The sequence below is a fragment of the Rhinocladiella mackenziei genome (genome assembly GCF_000835555.1).
Source record: "Rhinocladiella mackenziei CBS 650.93 unplaced genomic scaffold supercont1.3, whole genome shotgun sequence".
Taxonomy (NCBI): domain Eukaryota; kingdom Fungi; phylum Ascomycota; class Eurotiomycetes; order Chaetothyriales; family Herpotrichiellaceae; genus Rhinocladiella; species Rhinocladiella mackenziei.
The window spans coordinates 1409493-1427372 of record NW_013550602.1 but is presented as its reverse complement, the minus strand read 5'-3'; the positions used below and the strand labels follow the sequence as shown (position 1 = coordinate 1427372).

At 50.8% G+C, this 17880-nt stretch overlaps 2 protein-coding genes across 2 annotated transcripts; both read right to left on the bottom strand.

Moving 5' to 3' along the window:
• Nucleotides 1–1002: 1002 nt before the first annotated feature.
• Z518_04040 (uncharacterized protein) lies at nt 1003–3192 on the bottom strand (the record flags this gene model as incomplete). Its single annotated transcript, XM_013417748.1, has 1 exon — nt 1003–3192. One exon carries the CDS (start codon nt 3190–3192, stop codon nt 1003–1005), a length of 2190 nt encoding a protein of 729 aa, XP_013273202.1.
• Nucleotides 3193–13006: 9814 nt separating this feature from the next.
• Nucleotides 13007–14641, bottom strand: Z518_04039 (uncharacterized protein; the record flags this gene model as incomplete). Its single annotated transcript, XM_013417747.1, has 1 exon — nt 13007–14641. The coding sequence occupies one exon, from the start codon at nt 14639–14641 to the stop codon at nt 13007–13009; it is 1635 nt and encodes a 544-aa protein (XP_013273201.1).
• Between the last annotated feature and the right edge of the window lie 3239 nt (nt 14642–17880).

The following is a 17880-nucleotide window of genomic DNA, read 5'->3' as shown; positions in this document are numbered from 1 at the left end:
CAGAGTCTTCTGCATCCCTTAGCCCATATACGACGAGTATCGCTAATATGTTTAGCTAGATTCCAATTGCACTCGATCCGCGAGTTGGCACCGGGATGCACAGTCTGGGGTCTTCATTTTACCGAGGCTCTAGAACTGAATCAAAAAGCGGTATTTGACATGGAAGGGTCCACTGCAATCGATTCAAAGTTGATACATCGCCGTTTCCGTCTTTGCCGAGGGCAGCAAAGGGTTGGAAACCACCCCACCCCACAGCACGATATCAATAACTATATGTCGCTGCCTGACCATCGAGTCTCCAATCTCCAGAGACAGAATGACTTATCCGCACCCGAGAAAACAGATGTGGAGCCGGGAAGTAAGAATATCTCCCCCGTGCAGTGGCCATATTTACTGGTCCGGCTAAAATATGGGCGCGCCGCAAGATTGATATAGTTGGTCGACTAACGAGTGAGAGCACAGCTGTCCTTTTGAAATATTACTACCAAAGGGCACATGATAAATTGGAAGTCACACCTGAGTTGATCGAGAAACTGGAGAACACGGCTCAGAGAGCGAAAGAAGAACAACAAGAGCCCAAAAGAATATGCCGCACAATCAGGTAACGAAGCAAGCAGTCCGGCCTATTATCGGATCTAGGTACGTCGAGGGAGAATGAAGATGAGAAAGGACAGTAAGAAATGAAAGCAAGTCTGGAATGATGCGCAGGGCATGTGGAAGATTCAGCCAGCACATAGATACACCCTTTGCGCCGAATTTTTGCTGGATCGGGTGTTTGAAAACTGGGGGCCGCGCAGCTGCATATGAGGACATATCGGCCCGTCTCGGAATTTTAGGGTATTTAACTAGTCCCTGTGTAGAACAAGGAAGCTATTGTAGGTCTCAATCAGCAATTCATGGTAGTAGCCCTAGGCAAGAAAGATATAGGGAGCTCGAAGACAAGCTCCTCTCGGCAACAACGAACTTCGGCTTGACAACAAGCGGTCCCCTACTTCCTCCCGTCTACCCTTTCTTCCCTGTAGCACTACCACCAATAACATTCCCACCGCTGGACCGTTTATACTTCCGCTTCTCCTTGCGGCTCATCAAGCCCTTGTCGCGCGTACCCTTGCCACCTTCCCAGAATCCCCCAGTCGCCTTCCTTCTCCTGACTAGGCGCTTACCGCAAAGCGCGCAGTCCTGGGGCCTAAATCGTTGTTCTCGGCTGCACCAGCCGCATATCATGCGGTCGGCGCGCTCGTTGACGTGGGCCTCGGCGGCGTCGTGGCATCGGTCGCACGCGTGCACACGGCCGCAGCACCCGAAGCGAAACCAGCGGTAGCTGTGCCGGTAGTGGGGGCAGGTGCCGTTCAGGGGCAGCGGCGTACCCGCGGAGATGCCGAGGGTATCCTTCTTCGGACGCCGTAGAGGAAGAGGCGCGACGGCGTGGGAGAGACGGAGGAATTTCACCTCAGGGATGGCGAAGGTCATCTTTGCGTGACATGAGCGGCAGACTTGGATGGAACTGTCGCCGCGTACGGAGATCATGCCGGGTGGGCTTGGGAAGGTATTCGAGCAAGATGAGCAGGTTGGCTGGAAGACGCTGGGGAGCAGGTCTGTGATGGTACAACCTGTGATGTCGAGAGTGCCAGCACGGATGGTGTTAGTGTGTAAGGGGCTTGAGACGAATGATATGGTGAATGGGGTTGTGCATTTGGGGCACGATTCCGTGCGGATGCTAGAGGCGATTCCGGGGTTGGATGACGACGCATTGCTCGGTCTGATGTTGGAGACGTCCAAGGGAGACTTACAGCGCAGGCATCGGACTGAGACTGACAAGGTCGTCAGGGTTAAGAGTTCGATGTTGTGAAGTTCCAGGTTGGGGAAGGACAGGAGTATGCCATTCGCAGACGAAGTTGATGAGGCGGGAAGAGCGGCGCCGCCTTGGTCAGCCCCGTCTTCCTCCTCGTCGTCCTCGGAATGGGTCTGCCCGTCCGAGTCATATTCGGAATCAGACCCGTACTCCGAGTCAGAATCATGATGGCCCCATTCTGGAGGACGAGGGATGACTTTGACATGTGGATGTTCTTCGTCCAGTATTTTTCTCTCTTCAGATTCAACCAGGTCGCCCTTCGTAGCAGCCATGCTCTCTTCGGAGACATCGTGCTGGGCCTCTATCAATTCTGGCTGTGGAGCAGCTTTTCCCACCATTTTAGAGGTCATAGAGTGAATGTTCTGAGCCAGGAAATTGACATGTGCCATAAGTGTCATTTCAGGGTGCTCCCGAACGTGCCATTCAAAAGCACGTTGAACATTTTCCACCTCTGAGCCACTCATTCCCTGCAGTTGGACCGTGCAAGGTTCCAGATTGTACAGATTTGGCACCTTCAAAACGACGTCCTTGAGTGATTGTAGAGGGAGAGGAAGTCTGTCAGGTTGGGCGATCTTCACAGGTACATTGAAGGTGATCCCATCGGCGCCACTAGAAAAATTCGATGCTCGACCCATGCGGGCTGTGAGTTGTCGAATATCAGCTTGTCGCTTAGCCAAAGCGTCCGCTCTCTGATGAGGCGTCCATGACGGTTGTAAAGGAATCGGTATAATGGGCTCGGGTGCAGAAATGGGACCCTCTTTCGTCGCTGGCTCGGCCTCCTTCACTCCTTTCTCGGCATTTGCAATAATTTTGACGGTCCGGGCCTTTTCCAAGGTCAGGAATTTCTCTAGATTCTTATCCAGATCATTCAACAAGGCCAACAAGGCTTTGCGGGGTGACTGCTCGACCAGGCTGTCAAACCCTTTCTCGATATTGATCTGGTAACCTCGGGCCATTTCGGCGTTAGTGACTCGGATCCTGGGGCGACCATTTTGAGGATAGGACTGTGGTACCTTCAAGGTACACAGAAGTCCTTCCAGCTCAAAGGGAAAGTCCGGATCTGATGGATTGAGGGTAAAGGACAAAACAGTGGCATCGTCGATCTCTTTGCGAACAGGAGCAAATCTCCTAATCACTTGACCAATTTGAAATTCCCGTGGACTGGTCTGTTGCGGTTGTGATATGGGTTTCTGACTCGGACTATGAGAGAGAGTGCGCCGTTCTGCCGATCCGGTCACATCTTCAGTCTGCTGATGGCCTTGTTTCTGCCTGTTGGGCTGAACATGTCGATAGGGGCATTGTGACCCAGCACGACAACCTACCACAACGCGGTGAATCATTAGCTATCACGTGAAAATAATTGAAAGCGTGATATCGCCGGGAGTGCATGTACGAGAGGGCCAGTCGTCGCCAGTCTTTAGGAAACAAGTTGCGTCAGGCTGAGACCCTCGTTTAGGGGAGTTGATATTAGGCTATTGGGGGAATTACGGCAAGGGAGAGACCAATGAGAAAATTGGGGTGTAAAAGACAGAGGGTAATCACCTTGGTATGTATTGAAGAAGCGGCATACTCGAGGATATGATTGAGCCGAGCTGGAAATAGGAGAGACGAGTGATATTGATGGTGTTGGAGGAGAGTCTGGCAGTGGTCGGGACCCTTGGTTGCTGACTCGGTTGGCGCCTGGATTTGGGCGAGAAGTTTGATCAACAATTGGTACAACCAAGCAATCAGATGACCGATTGACAGCGTTTCAACCGGCTGGGCCATCACGCATCACTGCGCCCCCCGGGCTAATAAAGAAAGATTCGACGCGGGAGGCCCCTGGCTGCCGGAGAGATGGGGGCTGAGATGGGGGAGCTTTTGGACTGGGCCAAAAAGAAGGGAAGGCAACAAGAAAGCCAAACCGGGGCTGCAGGCTTACTTCTGGCATTACTGGCACTGTCAACTGACATGTTTGATGAGTTGGCGATGGCGATGACAAAGGTGCCGGAAACCGATTTGAAGAAATAATACGGGTAAGCCCCCCCCAAAAAAAGGGCGCTTGATTTGTCGGTCAGTTGAGTGGCCGGAAGAGAAGAAAATAAGAGAAATGAGCTACCGGATTAGGACAAGGCTTGGATGATTTTCAAAGTCCCAAAGACAGGAAGGAAGAGGAAAGAAAAAGGCAGAAAGTTGAGGAGTGGCCGGCCTCATCAATTGCTGTATACCGGACTCTATACACTCTTTGACTGAGCTTGGAATTCAAAGTACCCAGGTACCTGGATTGGAGTACTCGTTTACCTGGGATTGGAGGTACCAGGTACATTCAGGCTGGTACATTCAGCTTGTCAAACTTTCGACAACCTCTCGTTGCAGCAACGGAAATATCACTACCATGCTTCCACAGACTTGATGCAATGAACTTTCCTAGCGTCGACATTTTCTTTACAGTATCGGTAACTATGGTAGGTATTGAATGGACTGCCATTACACCAGGCAAACAAAACGAGCATTGTCACAATTACCACCCGTGAAGCACCCTAATCAATCTCAGAAAGTGTCGGGGCAACGTGATAAAATCACTGGCTACTTTTGCTTATCCAAGTCACACTCATTTGGGGTTTGCCCAAGTTGCTTCGGGCTCAATAACAGACCCAGAGTTACACCAGGCCAGGCCAGTATCATCAACGACCCATCCCCTATCACACACCCAGCCGGCCCCCCAATCTCTCATCTTTGAAACTATCAATAAGCAATTCTGGTTTGATATCACTCCTTCGACCTACCTGCTACGTACAAGGTCGGCATATCCCACGCATAACTTTTATTTATACAGCTTCATGTCACCAGCTTCCAAGCATATTCTCATACTATCTTGGAGCCTGAATGTCTCCCCCAACCTCTTTTTCTCCCACACTCTCTCTGTCTCGCAAGTCTTTCTCCTTCCAGATTCTTCTCATGATCCGGATCATCCTTCTCATTACTTTCGGTGGCTTGATTACCTGACCACTCGTCCCCCCTGCCTAATCATCCAGCGTGGTATCAACACCCCACGTGGAATATCTCATCACACATCAAGTCATCATGACGATCTACCCCCACCCTACTACGGCGGACCGACTGGATATATGGGCCCTCGTGTGGATAAGAAACCAAGTCCATTGTCTCCCTTCCCCCATTTTGCCCCCAGAACCACTACATCGCTTAATTAAACCCATATCTACGGACCAGGCCGTTCCAGGACCCCTCCAGCGCCACAGCCTTCATCTCTCCCCATTTCCCAAGAACTTCCTTCTTCTCCTTCCTGATGTAGTTGAGCTTCTATCGATTAATCTAATGTTTGCTCTATCGCAAGCCCTCGTCCGCCTGACTGACTCAGAATCCCGTCCTCTTGCAGATGCTCTATTCCGATCCTTGTTAGAAGGGATACGAATCTCTTGTCGATTAACTTATCACGCCACCTTCTGCAATGTTGATCAGTCTCTGCTCACATTTTTGACTTTTTGATTTTCCATGGCTTGTCCGTCCGCCTCCAAGAGACCTAGTGATTACCAACCAGCTTGAAATAGGTATCATCCTTGCGTTTCTTGTTCTAGTAACCGATCTGCAGTCTGACTTGTCTGGACCCAAGCCCGTCCGCCGGGCGGGAGGAAGCGCTGGCTCGACCCTCCGCGCACATCGCCTGATCCCTCAATTGCTTTCTTTGATAGGTAGATCTCCAACGAAACATTGACCGCCTGATTCCAGGTCCACACGACCAGCACGGGACGGAAGTTGGAACTCTTGCGGACACGAGACCCTAGTATTGCAGAATCCTGAAATTCAAGGGCCATTTGCCACGAGGTATCACAACTGGCTCGGAAGAGATATTTGGGAAAGCCTTACATACGAAACTAGCATTTCCTTCACATGCACGAAATACCAACGGATTCCGTCTTACCACGTTCACCATTTGTTTGAAATCGCTCTAACTCGAGACGGGTACTTGTTTGCCACTTCATGTGCTTCCCACACCTGCTTTTACATCAACAGGCGATTCTTCAATGGCCCTGTTCAGTGTGGTGATGCGTTGGCAAAGGGTGAGGAATGGTTACAGTACCAGGACAAGAAGACCTCGGTTTCCAAGGACGCGTCAGCCTGTAGTTACATGGTGAGATCCGTTGGAAGATGAGGGAGCATGACCCGACCTTTCCAAACACGTTCAAACATTCGGGCGTCTCATTATACCTATGAATAGGCTACAGTCTCGGGTATTGAAGTGAAAAGCAAATGCCCCTTCGTACTCAGGTGGACCTTCCTGGAAGGATCAGCCGGAGGGTCATGAATACCTGCGTGGTACGTACTAGATGACCCCACATGCATTCTCTTTCTCAGCCTCGTCAGAAGATTCAAAATTGAGTTTTGATGCATTAGACAGTTGTCTGCATTTTTGACAGGTTGCCATCTAGCTTTCTAGCTATAATCGGGAACAGGAAAACTCACCACAATGACTTACTCTGTACTTAGTACCATAGCCCTTGATGGGGTTTTCGACCTTCCTCTTTGGATTAAAGTTCCATGTTGACCAGGTTCAAGGCATCAGATCCCCTCATTCCCACGTGGTAATCTTCGGGCACGGTTGCGGCTGTCTTCAAAACAACTCCTCTCAAGAATTATACATCCGCCGAAACAGCTCCAACCACATAAGTAGACGGAGAATTGTCTCCCAATGTCTTCTTCTCTCGAATCAACAATTGCCTTTCTTGTTACGAGATGAAATTGTCTCGTTGGCAAATAAGTTGCATGGCACTGCTGCAGGGGACACATGCCCCCGTTAGATACGAAGAGGCTTGCGGCAAGTACAAGATTGACCCAACGCACGATTACTGGATATGTATCCAAGATTGGATGTGGGCCATTTTGGCGTTGACTCTTGTTCCTTCCTTCGTTCATTCCGGATTCCCCCCATTCCAGAACCATTCGAGAACGGCACGGAGGGAGCGCGTTGTGCACCAGTCACACTACATTAGTATGTAGGCGAGGCGCCTGTCTTGAACAGATTCATGTCTGAATGCCCTCCAACCGGAGCGGAGACGAACAAAAGGCCTGATAATAATACTCGTCTGCTACAAATTGTTACTCATTCTCCTCACACCGTGCCCCGAAATCTTGCCGCTTTCGCCGGGTAGCTTGAGAATCGCTGAAGGTGCTGAGGCCTCCCGTTATGGTAATTAACGTCCGCAAATACCCTTGACCATTGGGAAAGTTGGAATAGTAGGAAAAATCATTCTCGACACTAGGTTTTTGTGCATGGTTATGCAGCCTTGAACTTACCCCAAGCTGGATGTAGACAGATATGCAATGCCCACCGTCTTCGCCCGTGCCTCCTTTTCCGGACCGCCACCCTTTAGTTTCTCACAGGCCCCATCTTTTGTTTCGAAGGTTCAAGAACCTATCCAAGATTTACCATTTGCAAATGCCCCCCCACCCCCGAGCAGCCACCAAGAAGGAAGAAATGAACGAATACGACGTCTCCAGCAAACCTGACACACCGGCTCTACAGGCCCCAAGCTCTACCTTCCCGAAGCAAACGCCGACTCTGTCAAAGCTGCAGAGGGAAACGACCCCCAAGTAGATAGGCAAAAAGATCACCCGATCCTATCCCCCCCGCAAAATGAAGTCATCCATCGCCGAGTTTCTTCCCTCTGGCACCCAAAGATACATGCCCCAGCCTCTTCTCGCGGAGTAGCGGGTCCCTTCTGTTGGCTCTCGTGAAGAAAAATCAGGCTTGCCCGATCCCTTGCCAGGAGTCCCCATCCACGACAAACCTTCGAAACGATCCGTGATGTAACTTTTTCATCACCGTTTTCTGATCAGTGCGGAACCTTTTAAACGTTGGGGAACGCCCATTGAGGATCGTCCAATGCTCCACAAAGTAAATTGCAAAGTTATTGATGCGTGTAGAACGCTCAGAGGAGCGAGGGTCGAATTTGTGTAACGAAGAAATGCAATTGCAATCTCAAAAATGTCTTTTCAATCCGTACAGCAGACAAATAGAGATGGTTCTTGAACCTGGAATATCCGTTTACATATCTATGCAGAAACACTCTACACGACCATCATATTAACTACGTTTAACGAAGGGTCACATCTTGTACGGAGTATTCCATTGCTATACTGGTCTCTATCAAATCGAAAGCGCCCACTTAAGTGCACGCCAGACTAGAGAGTACTTTCATATTACGACACCTCTTCATTGCGCTTGCAATTGAAGCGACAGTGTGCCTTTCTTTTCATCTACTTCAGCCTCGTCACGGGGCCTCGTCATCACCAACAAACCGCCACCGCACAACTACCAGTAAGTTGTCGGCGACATGCCTCGATTCTGCTTATGCAAACTCGCTCGCGAAAGATGACATTGGTAAAGAAATTCAAATGAGTCGAACTGAAATGGGCGTACTAGTAATGTTATGCCTGAAAACAAACGTGTTCTGTATTGCAGCGGTCTTGCACCTGCTCCTTTTCAATCCTCCGGTCCGGAAACAATGTGAGACTTCCCGTGTCACTTTTTTGGGGGGGGGGGGGGGGGGGTGGTTTACTCAACACGCAGCGGGATTTGAGTCAGTTCTCCAGGCTCAAATGCCGTTCGCGTCCGAGGTCGGGGTCGGAGCCGATGTCGAGGATAAAAATCCTTCCCTCGTCACACGACGCAAACGCGCGGCCATACAGGGCTCCTGTTTCATCCCTGTTGCCGATCCAATAGTCCCGCATGAGGATATTTGCCAAAATCAAAAATCACATTTGTCGCGTTTGTGATTAATTGCCCTCGATTGAGTTGCTTTGCGGTTCCGATACATACCCCTCCACTACACCATCCCTGACGTTGAGGACCATTTTCGTCAAAATTAAACCAGGAGTCCACACACTAACTAGCAAATTGGGCAGCAGGTTCTTGGGGCTCGCGATCCTGGTGACTGTTGAGCCTGGGGGACATTAGCGTGCTTGAACTAAGTCCCCACGGAACAAATCCGAGCCAAAAAAGCTTCTTGAAGTCAGCCGAATGAAGAAATGAACAACGACAAGGCCAAGAAACAGTCCGATTCTGTTTTGGTTTAATGAGGCTGTCTGCCCGAGCCTCGGCCAAAGATCCTTGCTCTGACGAATATTGATCGGAAACATGAAAGCACTTTTGTTAATTCACGTTCTGGCGCTCCGGTCTTGCGCTCTGGTTCTTGGGGGGCCAGATGCGCCATATGTCTCTCCCCCCCCAAGCTTGATGGAGACTCCTAGAGATCAAAGGAAATTCTTCTGGCCGGCTGCAAACATGGCTGAAATACTCTCTGGCGAGCGTGCCCCTTTTTTCACCGTGACGGCAAGTTAGAGGGGAAAGACAACCACTTCTTGTCTCAAGACGTTCATTTTCTAGCGGCTTCCATATGATACTATCGTACCTTCGAATTCCGAGCCGCTGCCGACATCGCCCCAGTATCGTATTTTTGGAGCGTAAGCGGAATTGCTGAAGAAATTATTTGCCGTGCCCCCCTACTGACCGACACAAATCAGAAATTGGTCTCACCGGGTAATACTCCTAACGGGAACCTTAGTCCCCCCAGCCATAAGTAAGTAGCCGTGCCATGCTTTGCGTGGAAGCATGTCAAAATTTGCTGTCTGGAATGCGAGTAAGAATAATGTGGGGAGAGGTAAGTAATCGATTCCTTGCCAGGACAGAAAGGTTGTCATCATATGGGAGAACCCAATGCATCTCGGTCTGATTCACCGAGTCAATCGGACTGACATCCACCTGAAGAATCATTCCGTGAGTAGCAGTATTCAGCAGCCAACACCAAGGAAAACACTCCTTTTGAGGTGCTAGGGGATCAGAGTATTGCATCGATCTTCAGCTGCAAACGACAACGACAACGGCTCCCTTACACCGTATTCATCTTCGGACCACGTTCATACCCTGGTCCCGGATGAAGTGACATTTTCATTGTCAGTTTCTGAAACGCCAGGAGCCACTATATCCAAAGCGATTATTCACGAGTCAATGACTGACTGACTGCGGGAAAATGGGTGGGTAGGATTCTAAGCCTCGTGGCCGTCCTAGACTCCAAGCTAGACGGTGGAGAGGATCGGTTATTCGGTCTGAAAGCCTGACACAAATCAAGTTTTGGGCGCGGCCAAAGCAGTCCTCGGGACCACGAACCTGATCCGGAACTTCGACCATCCATACTGTAGCCCCTGGACTTGAGCATCATTGATTTGAGTGACTAGCTGAATTCACATGGTACTTCGACCCATGTATCTCTCACAATGATCACAGGTCGAGTTAAAATGGGATAACCGACGGTGATACTCAATCTCCAATTTCCCCAGTTGTGCAGCTGCGGACGCGGACTCAGCCTCCAGAACCGCCTCACGTTTCTAGAACGTAGGCGCCATTGATTCTTGACGTGTTCTGTATGGCGGAATAGGTACCTATTCAGGTACCCAGGTCTCGCTAGTTACACGACGTTACCCGCCTTGACACCCCCACCCGGAACGACCAGCTCGCTGGAAAAACCCACTTGCCCCGTCGTCCCTTCTTCAGACATCGCTGTCGACTTTGCATGTGCAGTCCATACCGAAGCATATCACCTAGCGCAGGAACGGGAACAGGAGCATTCCCATGTTTTCCCCCACAAAATCTAGTATTCGCAATCGTTCCCCAGAAGCTGCAAATCGCGAAAAAAAGAAACAACGCCTTCTGAGAACTCACTGATGGTCGCTCTCCGTTTGCAACAAGACCCCAAAGTTTAATTCGTCGGCAACCGAGGTCAGGTCGACTCAGTTTACAAGACGTATGCGCGGCTATATCGTGGTTAATCGTCGGGAATAAGAGTATCAGGGGCGTGGTTGAACCACGTGAGCGTGACCCATGGCCGTGGACCATGGGACAGGAGGCATGAGACGTGAAGAGAGGAAAATAAAGAGGGCATATGAGTAAGAATCTGGAGGTGATTCCTCAATCCGTCGATAAGATATTCCATGTCCAAGTGACTTTCAAGAGTAGGTGTCGGGTTGATGTGGCCTTGTACATGCCGAACGGATCCCTAAGATGGGACCCCCTGACCTGATCCGGGTGCATCATCCGAGTCTAAGTTTCTATCCGAATCCGTTGCCTCCTGTGCTTTCGAGCAAAAGGGGGGGCCCTTTCGGTGGTTGTCAGAGTATTCCTTTAATTTGTCAATGTTCTTTCTTGCTCATCAAAAGCATCCGCATACTGAACTTAGAACCATCTTCAGTTAGCAAACCACAACACATGACAACGTCCCGTAGTCTGCCCGGATTCCGGAATGATATTATTTCCCGGCGCCTCCACCTCCATACGGACTTACTCGTACTACCCTGGCTGATGCCACTGAATCCTGAGTCGCTTAATTCTCTGGCCGACAGCAAGAAAATGCGCGACCCTTTTACCCGCCTTGGCATCATTCACCACGCCGGACATTCCTTTCATACGTATTCGTTCATCTCCAAAAGTTCCCCAGAACCCAAAAATCATCACATGGCCTCTCAAGGATTTCTTGGATTTTTTTTTTTTTTTTTTTTTTCCCCCAGGCTCACATACGCCGTTGATATCCCAGGGGAAAAGGTAAGGTAGCATTCGCGCTCTACATTCGGGTTGATCTCGGTCTCGGTCTCGGTGTCAGGCATCACTTTACGCGGTGACCAATGACTCTCCTTGCCAGCCCGGTCGTTAGGGAACTCCGTCGGTACTAGAAAGTATGTACAAAAATTCAGCCTCACTGGGCCAGTCGCGTGTCAAATACACATTCAGAAATGTCCGTTTAATCAGTCATGTGCAGAGGACCCAAGTATCCACAAGTTTCCGATTATTCTTCAGCCCCCAAATCATTCTATCCCACTACGGGGCACCATTTGGTCGGCCCACAGGGGTGACAATCCACCATCATCGCGCCGACGCTGCGTTGTCAAACCTTCCCACGGGGGCCTGAGGTCGCGAGCGAGTATACGGCGGGCTAGTCTATGGTTGTTCAAAACTTTCAAGTTCCGTGATTTGCAAAATATAAATATTTTTTCCGCTCACGCGATACAAATGCTTGCCGCTCTTGGATGTTCCGTTCCCTTTTTGCCATTGCCGTCTTCGGTGCTGTTCCCGTCTCAAAGAAAATCACCTGGAAGAATTGCCCGAAAGGGCAACCCCCATGTCTTGGTTCTATAGGCGCACGGTCCGTGACCACTTGATAGAGAGCCAGTTACATGTGCGTTCAAGCCGTCCAGTCAGCCAGATTGGTGGTCGGACAGAGCATGAAACGATTGGCTACGTACCAAAACCCACAAAATCCAGTAACCTGTTTCCATTATTCTGGGTTCAGCAGGTGGTGGGAAATGGAATTGGGTGCAGATGCGAACATTGCAACGCAATGCACTGCAATGTGTGGCGCCCGTGGTGTGCTGCCCATGTGAAGAATTCAAGTCCATAGACCCCGGAATTCAGCCTAATGGAGAACGACGCACGCTTAAGTAGACCTGGGAAGACATATTCAGATGAGCACACCATCAAGACGAGGTGGGTGGGATGAGCTGTGCAATCCCATCATCTGTCATCGGCAATCTAACCAATCATCAAGCTCGAATTTCAATATATTACTTGAAAGGTGGAATAAACGTTCATTCATGGTGGTACTCTCGCATTATTCTCAGCATCAAGTGACTGATATTCGTACAAGCTTTCATTCCTCCCCCCCCTGCCACAAAACTAGCTCTAAAGAAGCTTATCGGATATGTTGTGAATATAGTACAAAGTCGGATGACATGGTATGGTAGAGCATTACCCATGGGATCCAAGCTCTTTGATGGCCGAGACATAAATGATGGAGGACGGCTGGCATCTCGCATGATATCGTGGATAAAAATGTTTTTTTCACTTTTGGACCACCCGACCAGATTTCCATGTTCTCTTGGATAGAAGAAAGCAACAGGATCCCGAAAATACGCCTTGTCTCGGATGGGGCAAAGCCGACGCCATCCGTTTCCTTTCTCCCATGCCCCCGATCCCATTTCATAAACTAGATAATAAACAAGGCCGTAAATCACATAGACGACATAATTCCGCTCGGAACGCAGACGAGAAAGGCCAACAATGTAAATGCAACGATATCACAAAAAATCAGCGGGGGAGAAGTTGTCGTGTCACCAGCCTTTGGTATGGTATTCCCATGGATTATCAAAATAATGATTCCAAGAATTGGTTCTCGAAGCCTCGGCGGCAGCAGCAGGTGGTTGCCCAGGCCCCGTGGCTGCAGCTGCATGACTTTGAAGATTCGCCATGCTCTGAGCATTTCGATTTCGTCTTTGAAAAGCGTTGATGGTTTGTGACTTTTGTTGTCTTTCCCAAAGAAGATTTTTCCGTAAGGACTCGGTTAGTTCGGTGGACAACATGTTCCGTCTCGTCGTCCTGGGGGAATGTGCCAGTGACTTGGAAGACGCCTTTGGAGGGGGGATTGCGATGGGTGGTCGATTGGATGTTTGCATCATCATTCCATCCTCTTCCGGTGACTCTGCCAATGATGATCTGACTGGTTGCGAGGACGGCAGAGCCCGATGTAGTGCGGGCTGGGAGTAAGCATGATTTAGTCCGCCTTGTCCTCGGTTCAGGGCCAGAGTTAACATGGACCGCCGTGAGACCAGTTCGGGACGACTTTCGACGCGTCGGAAAAGGTGAGGTTCTTGGGAAACTTTGCCATCATCGGAATTGGAGTCCTCCCACTCGTCCCCGTCTTCTTCCTCGTCTTCATCGATGGCAGACTCCATCACTTCATCGGTGTCTTCCTCTTCATCACTACTGGCAATCGCCCCTTCATCGTTCTCGGCATCTTCTTGGATCCTTCGTTCGGCGACGACTTCCCGGAAGGATGTTCTTTTCGGTGGCGGTGGCAACTTGGCCGTCAAATTCGGCCTGCTGAGACTTTGAGAGAGGGAGCTCTTGGGATGGACGGGTCCGGTCGACAGCACTCGTTGTTCGAAAGATGATTCATCATCTTCCGATGAGCCACCCAGGGTGAACACGCCTCGTGTTTTGCTCGGGGGAATTAGTTTCGACGGTGGCGCCGGTGGAACTCCGGCACCGGAATGTCGACCACGGAAAGAAGACGTGGCGGGGGAGAAACCGTGGACAACGGAGCCACTTCGAATGAGGCCATCCGAAGAGACTGAGGTGTCGGAATCACGATGTTCGCTCTGGCGTGCGGTACTCAACGTCGCCGTGGTGGTATTGGAGAGACACGAGTCGGTCGAATCTTGGAGGCGTTTGTTCTCCAGTTCCGGTTGGGTGGGGGCCGGTGGGCTTTTGGGTTGGGCGATGGCGGGTAATGCTGGAAGGCTGGCTTGAAAGGAGGGAGACAAAGGACATAGTTCGGTTTTTTCTTGTATCGTGACCACAATCTTCTCCAGGGTGTGAGGGGTCAGATGTCGTGATCTGGACAGGGAACTCGCACAGTCATCCTGACCAAAAGGCCTCGATCTGGAATGGATGGGACGGGATCCTTCTTCGCTCAGGCTCTCGTCGTCCTCGGAGGAGAATGAGTTCGAGAGGGAGGGTACTTGGCTCGACCGGGCGGCAGGGGACTCCACGGGAGCGACACATAAGGATTCTCGCGACCACACTCGCCAACTCATGTTTTCCAGTCGTGGACCGTCTTTTAACGTCTCTGAACATTTGGAGAATATTGACCACATCGCCATCAAACTGCAAGCATTGGAAGGGTCGATTTGATGCATTTTGCCCGCGTCCAGTGACAGGACGGGCGCATTTAAGCGCGACGGCATCTCGAGGGATCTTCGGCGGGACAATCAAGAAAAACCAGAGCGAGAGACAATCTCGAGGGAGCAGAGAGAAGCCGGAGAAGTGGGCAGGGAGGACGGTGGTGTTGGATGGGTTGCTTGTCCGCAAAGCAGTCGGAAATCCTTGGTGGGATCCGACTAGTGACGCAATTTTGAGAGACCTCGGGCCGATCAGGGAGAAAACGTGTTCACCGACTCAACAGATGCGGGAGAGTCATTGACACGAAGAGAGTATCGACACCGATGTGTAGAGAGATCTCACGTCGCGAACGAGAGGCCAGAATAGGGTGTATGAGAGGGAAGTGTAACGGTGTTTGAGGGATGGTGAAAAGTTGCGATGGGGAGAGCCGGTATAACAAAGATACGCCGAGAGCAGGTTGCATGTTTTGGGGTTAGTTGGACGCAGCAGGGCACAGGGCATGAAAAAGAGCAGGGTGGGTCGGGAGTTGGGGGGGAATGGGTGGATGGGTAGCAGGACACCAGGAGGAGGGCAAATTCAGGGACCGGGGGCAAGACGCATTGGCGATGTGCATCGTTTGGTTCGAGACACGAGGGAAGACCTGGAAGGGCTGAAGTCTCGAAGAAGGAAAGGACGTTTGCAGAGACCAAGAGCAAAGGCTAAAAGCCTAAAGGCCCAAGGGAGGGCAAAAGTTATGTAGCGCCATCTCGAACTAGCTCTCTTAGGATTAGACACGACGGAGCATCCAGACAAACACAGCAGTACTGGCGGTAAGGTGAATTAAACTTGTAATGACAGCCGACGAGTGACGGCGAGTGACTGCCGATGGGGATAGCGCTATCGCTGGTCTTGGGATTTACCAAGTTGGGGAAAACACATTATTTTACTAACAACTGTTGAGATCGGCCCCACACAATTCGGGGGGGTCGAAGGGGGAAACTCGACCGGACAAACGCTGGCACTCTCTACAGCAGATAACTACTACTCTAGTAGAGTACCTCGATGTACCTACAAGTATCGAACATCCACCGAGCCGGTCCAAGCCCTAAGCGCCCTGTCTGGGTACCTCAACATAGCTTATGTCCTGGCCTAGGCATCAGTCGCCAGGTTCCTCCGGGAACCTGACTCGGAGTGTTTGAGTTCTCGGTGCTCTCCACAGATACGCGCGGGACTGCCACCAGCAGACAAGCCACCGGAACAAGCCCACTCACAGCACAGCCCGTGACATGTGGGACAAATGATAACAGGTATTCGTGGCACTGCAGTACCTTAGTAATATTGGCTGCCATCGGTTGGAGCCTGAGTTTACTTACAGTGCCACCCCGGGAATTGATAGTCGTACTAGCAGAGTATACAGAGGTCACATGCAAACTGCTGTGTTTCGCCCCAGCCACCCATCGGGCCCAGCAAGCGAACAGATAAATCGGCATATCAGTATGGAATGCTTCAGCTCGTCGGTCCTTTTCTCGCACCCTATCTGCCATTTGCTCTGAAGCCCGTCCGAACACCTACGGGTGACCTGTGTGGGCACTAACAATGGTTAAAGCATGTCACATCAGTCGGCTTCCGTATTCCCCGTTTAAGCTAAAGACTTCTCCCTCATCCACGTGCAATTCTTCAATAGCCTAAAACTCTGGGTTTTTCGCTCTGTTGGTGTCCAGCTGACAACCCTTTTCTCCCTCTGGCGCAGCCATTCACGGTCCTCCCTTTTTTCCCCCTCACCTCCCAAATGGTTCCTTGTGCTCTCTTCTCCTCTGACATGTGTAACCATCCAAGAACGAGAGGATCGTTTCCTTTCCCAGCTCTCGTGCACCTCGCATCGTGTGAATGCTGGCATCCGCACAACACAACGTGCCACCCTACGTACCTGGCCGCTGGTCTAGATTGCCTGACTTAGCTTGGCCCTACGCCAGCGAGCTCCCCAGTTGTCCGGTCAGTTGGGTGGCCCCAGCGCTCTGGTGCTCACCGGAACTAGACCTAAAATACGGATTGAAGGATTGAGATCCAACAGTCAAGCAAGTTGACCATCGGGGCACTTAACTAATGATTAGAAGCCGGTGTCAGGAATCAAATCCGGTAACGAGAGTGCAAATATCTACCAAAAGGAGCTCCTTCATATCACCTCCACGACTCCACGCCCTCCTTGCAAGCCACACTGCAATGCCGATCTCATTCACCTACCGTTCGTTCAACAAAGGACAAAGCTCCCCCCATCCCAGTGTGGCTGAAGATGCGTCCATTCAATCGCCGTGACCGTTTCTGCTGCTCGGAGACTTATTTCGATTGGTGTAAACCGCAACGAATACCCTTCTTCCATAATGGCCACCAAGTCACTGGGTCGTATTAGCAGGACCTTCTACATTCAGGAATGATCAACCCTCCGAGACGATGTTCGATCTCGAATTAAGCGAGACAAACCACACCCACACCAAAATAAAAAAGCGCCCCCCAAGCACCGGACCAACCCCGACGTTGGACTCGCACCCTCGGAACCGTAGACCCATCGACCCGGAGCTGGAACCACAATACTATGGCTGGAACGCCAATAACTTTAGTCTCCGGGCGGGAACATGTTTCGATTTGCCGGGCATCCCTTAGCATTGTGATACCTTCGGATAGCGAAACAGCTCCTGCAACCGTTCCAACGGCTCAGAGACCAGGGCAACAGGAAATCGATTCCACGTCCCACATGCCGGCTGATTCCGCCAATGATCGACAATTATATCGTAGATGTCAACCCCCCCAAGGGACGACCTGCCGGGACATTTCCTTCCTCGCAGCCTTGCCGTTTCGTTTAACCCCCTTCCGAAAGCGATGCATGTCAGTCTTGAAGAGAGCTATCGTATTTGCCAAAGCTACCCATTATCATTTTCCGTTGGCTCAACCCATCCCACGCCATCCTCTTGAGCCATGGCGTACCTCCAGGGTTTACCTCCTGTCCACGCTTGCGTCTCATCCTCCCCTGGTCATCTCATGCCCATAGCTCTCAATCCCAAACTAGACCGCCTCGGTCCATGGATCCGAAGTTGCTTCCGAAGTTTTACTTTGGCATCGATGCAATACTTTCTGAAAGACTATTGAGCCTGTCAGGTTAGCTGTCAAATACCGCTCAGCTGACCAATTATGTCCATAGTTCTTCCAGTTACAGCCATCCTTTCCACCTCCGTCTTTCCCGCTGTCAAGTTTCTTAGCCTGCAGCTGACGAGCTGGCCAATATCGCAGTGGCGGGTTGATAAAGCCTCATAGCATTGATCCGTTCCCTGGG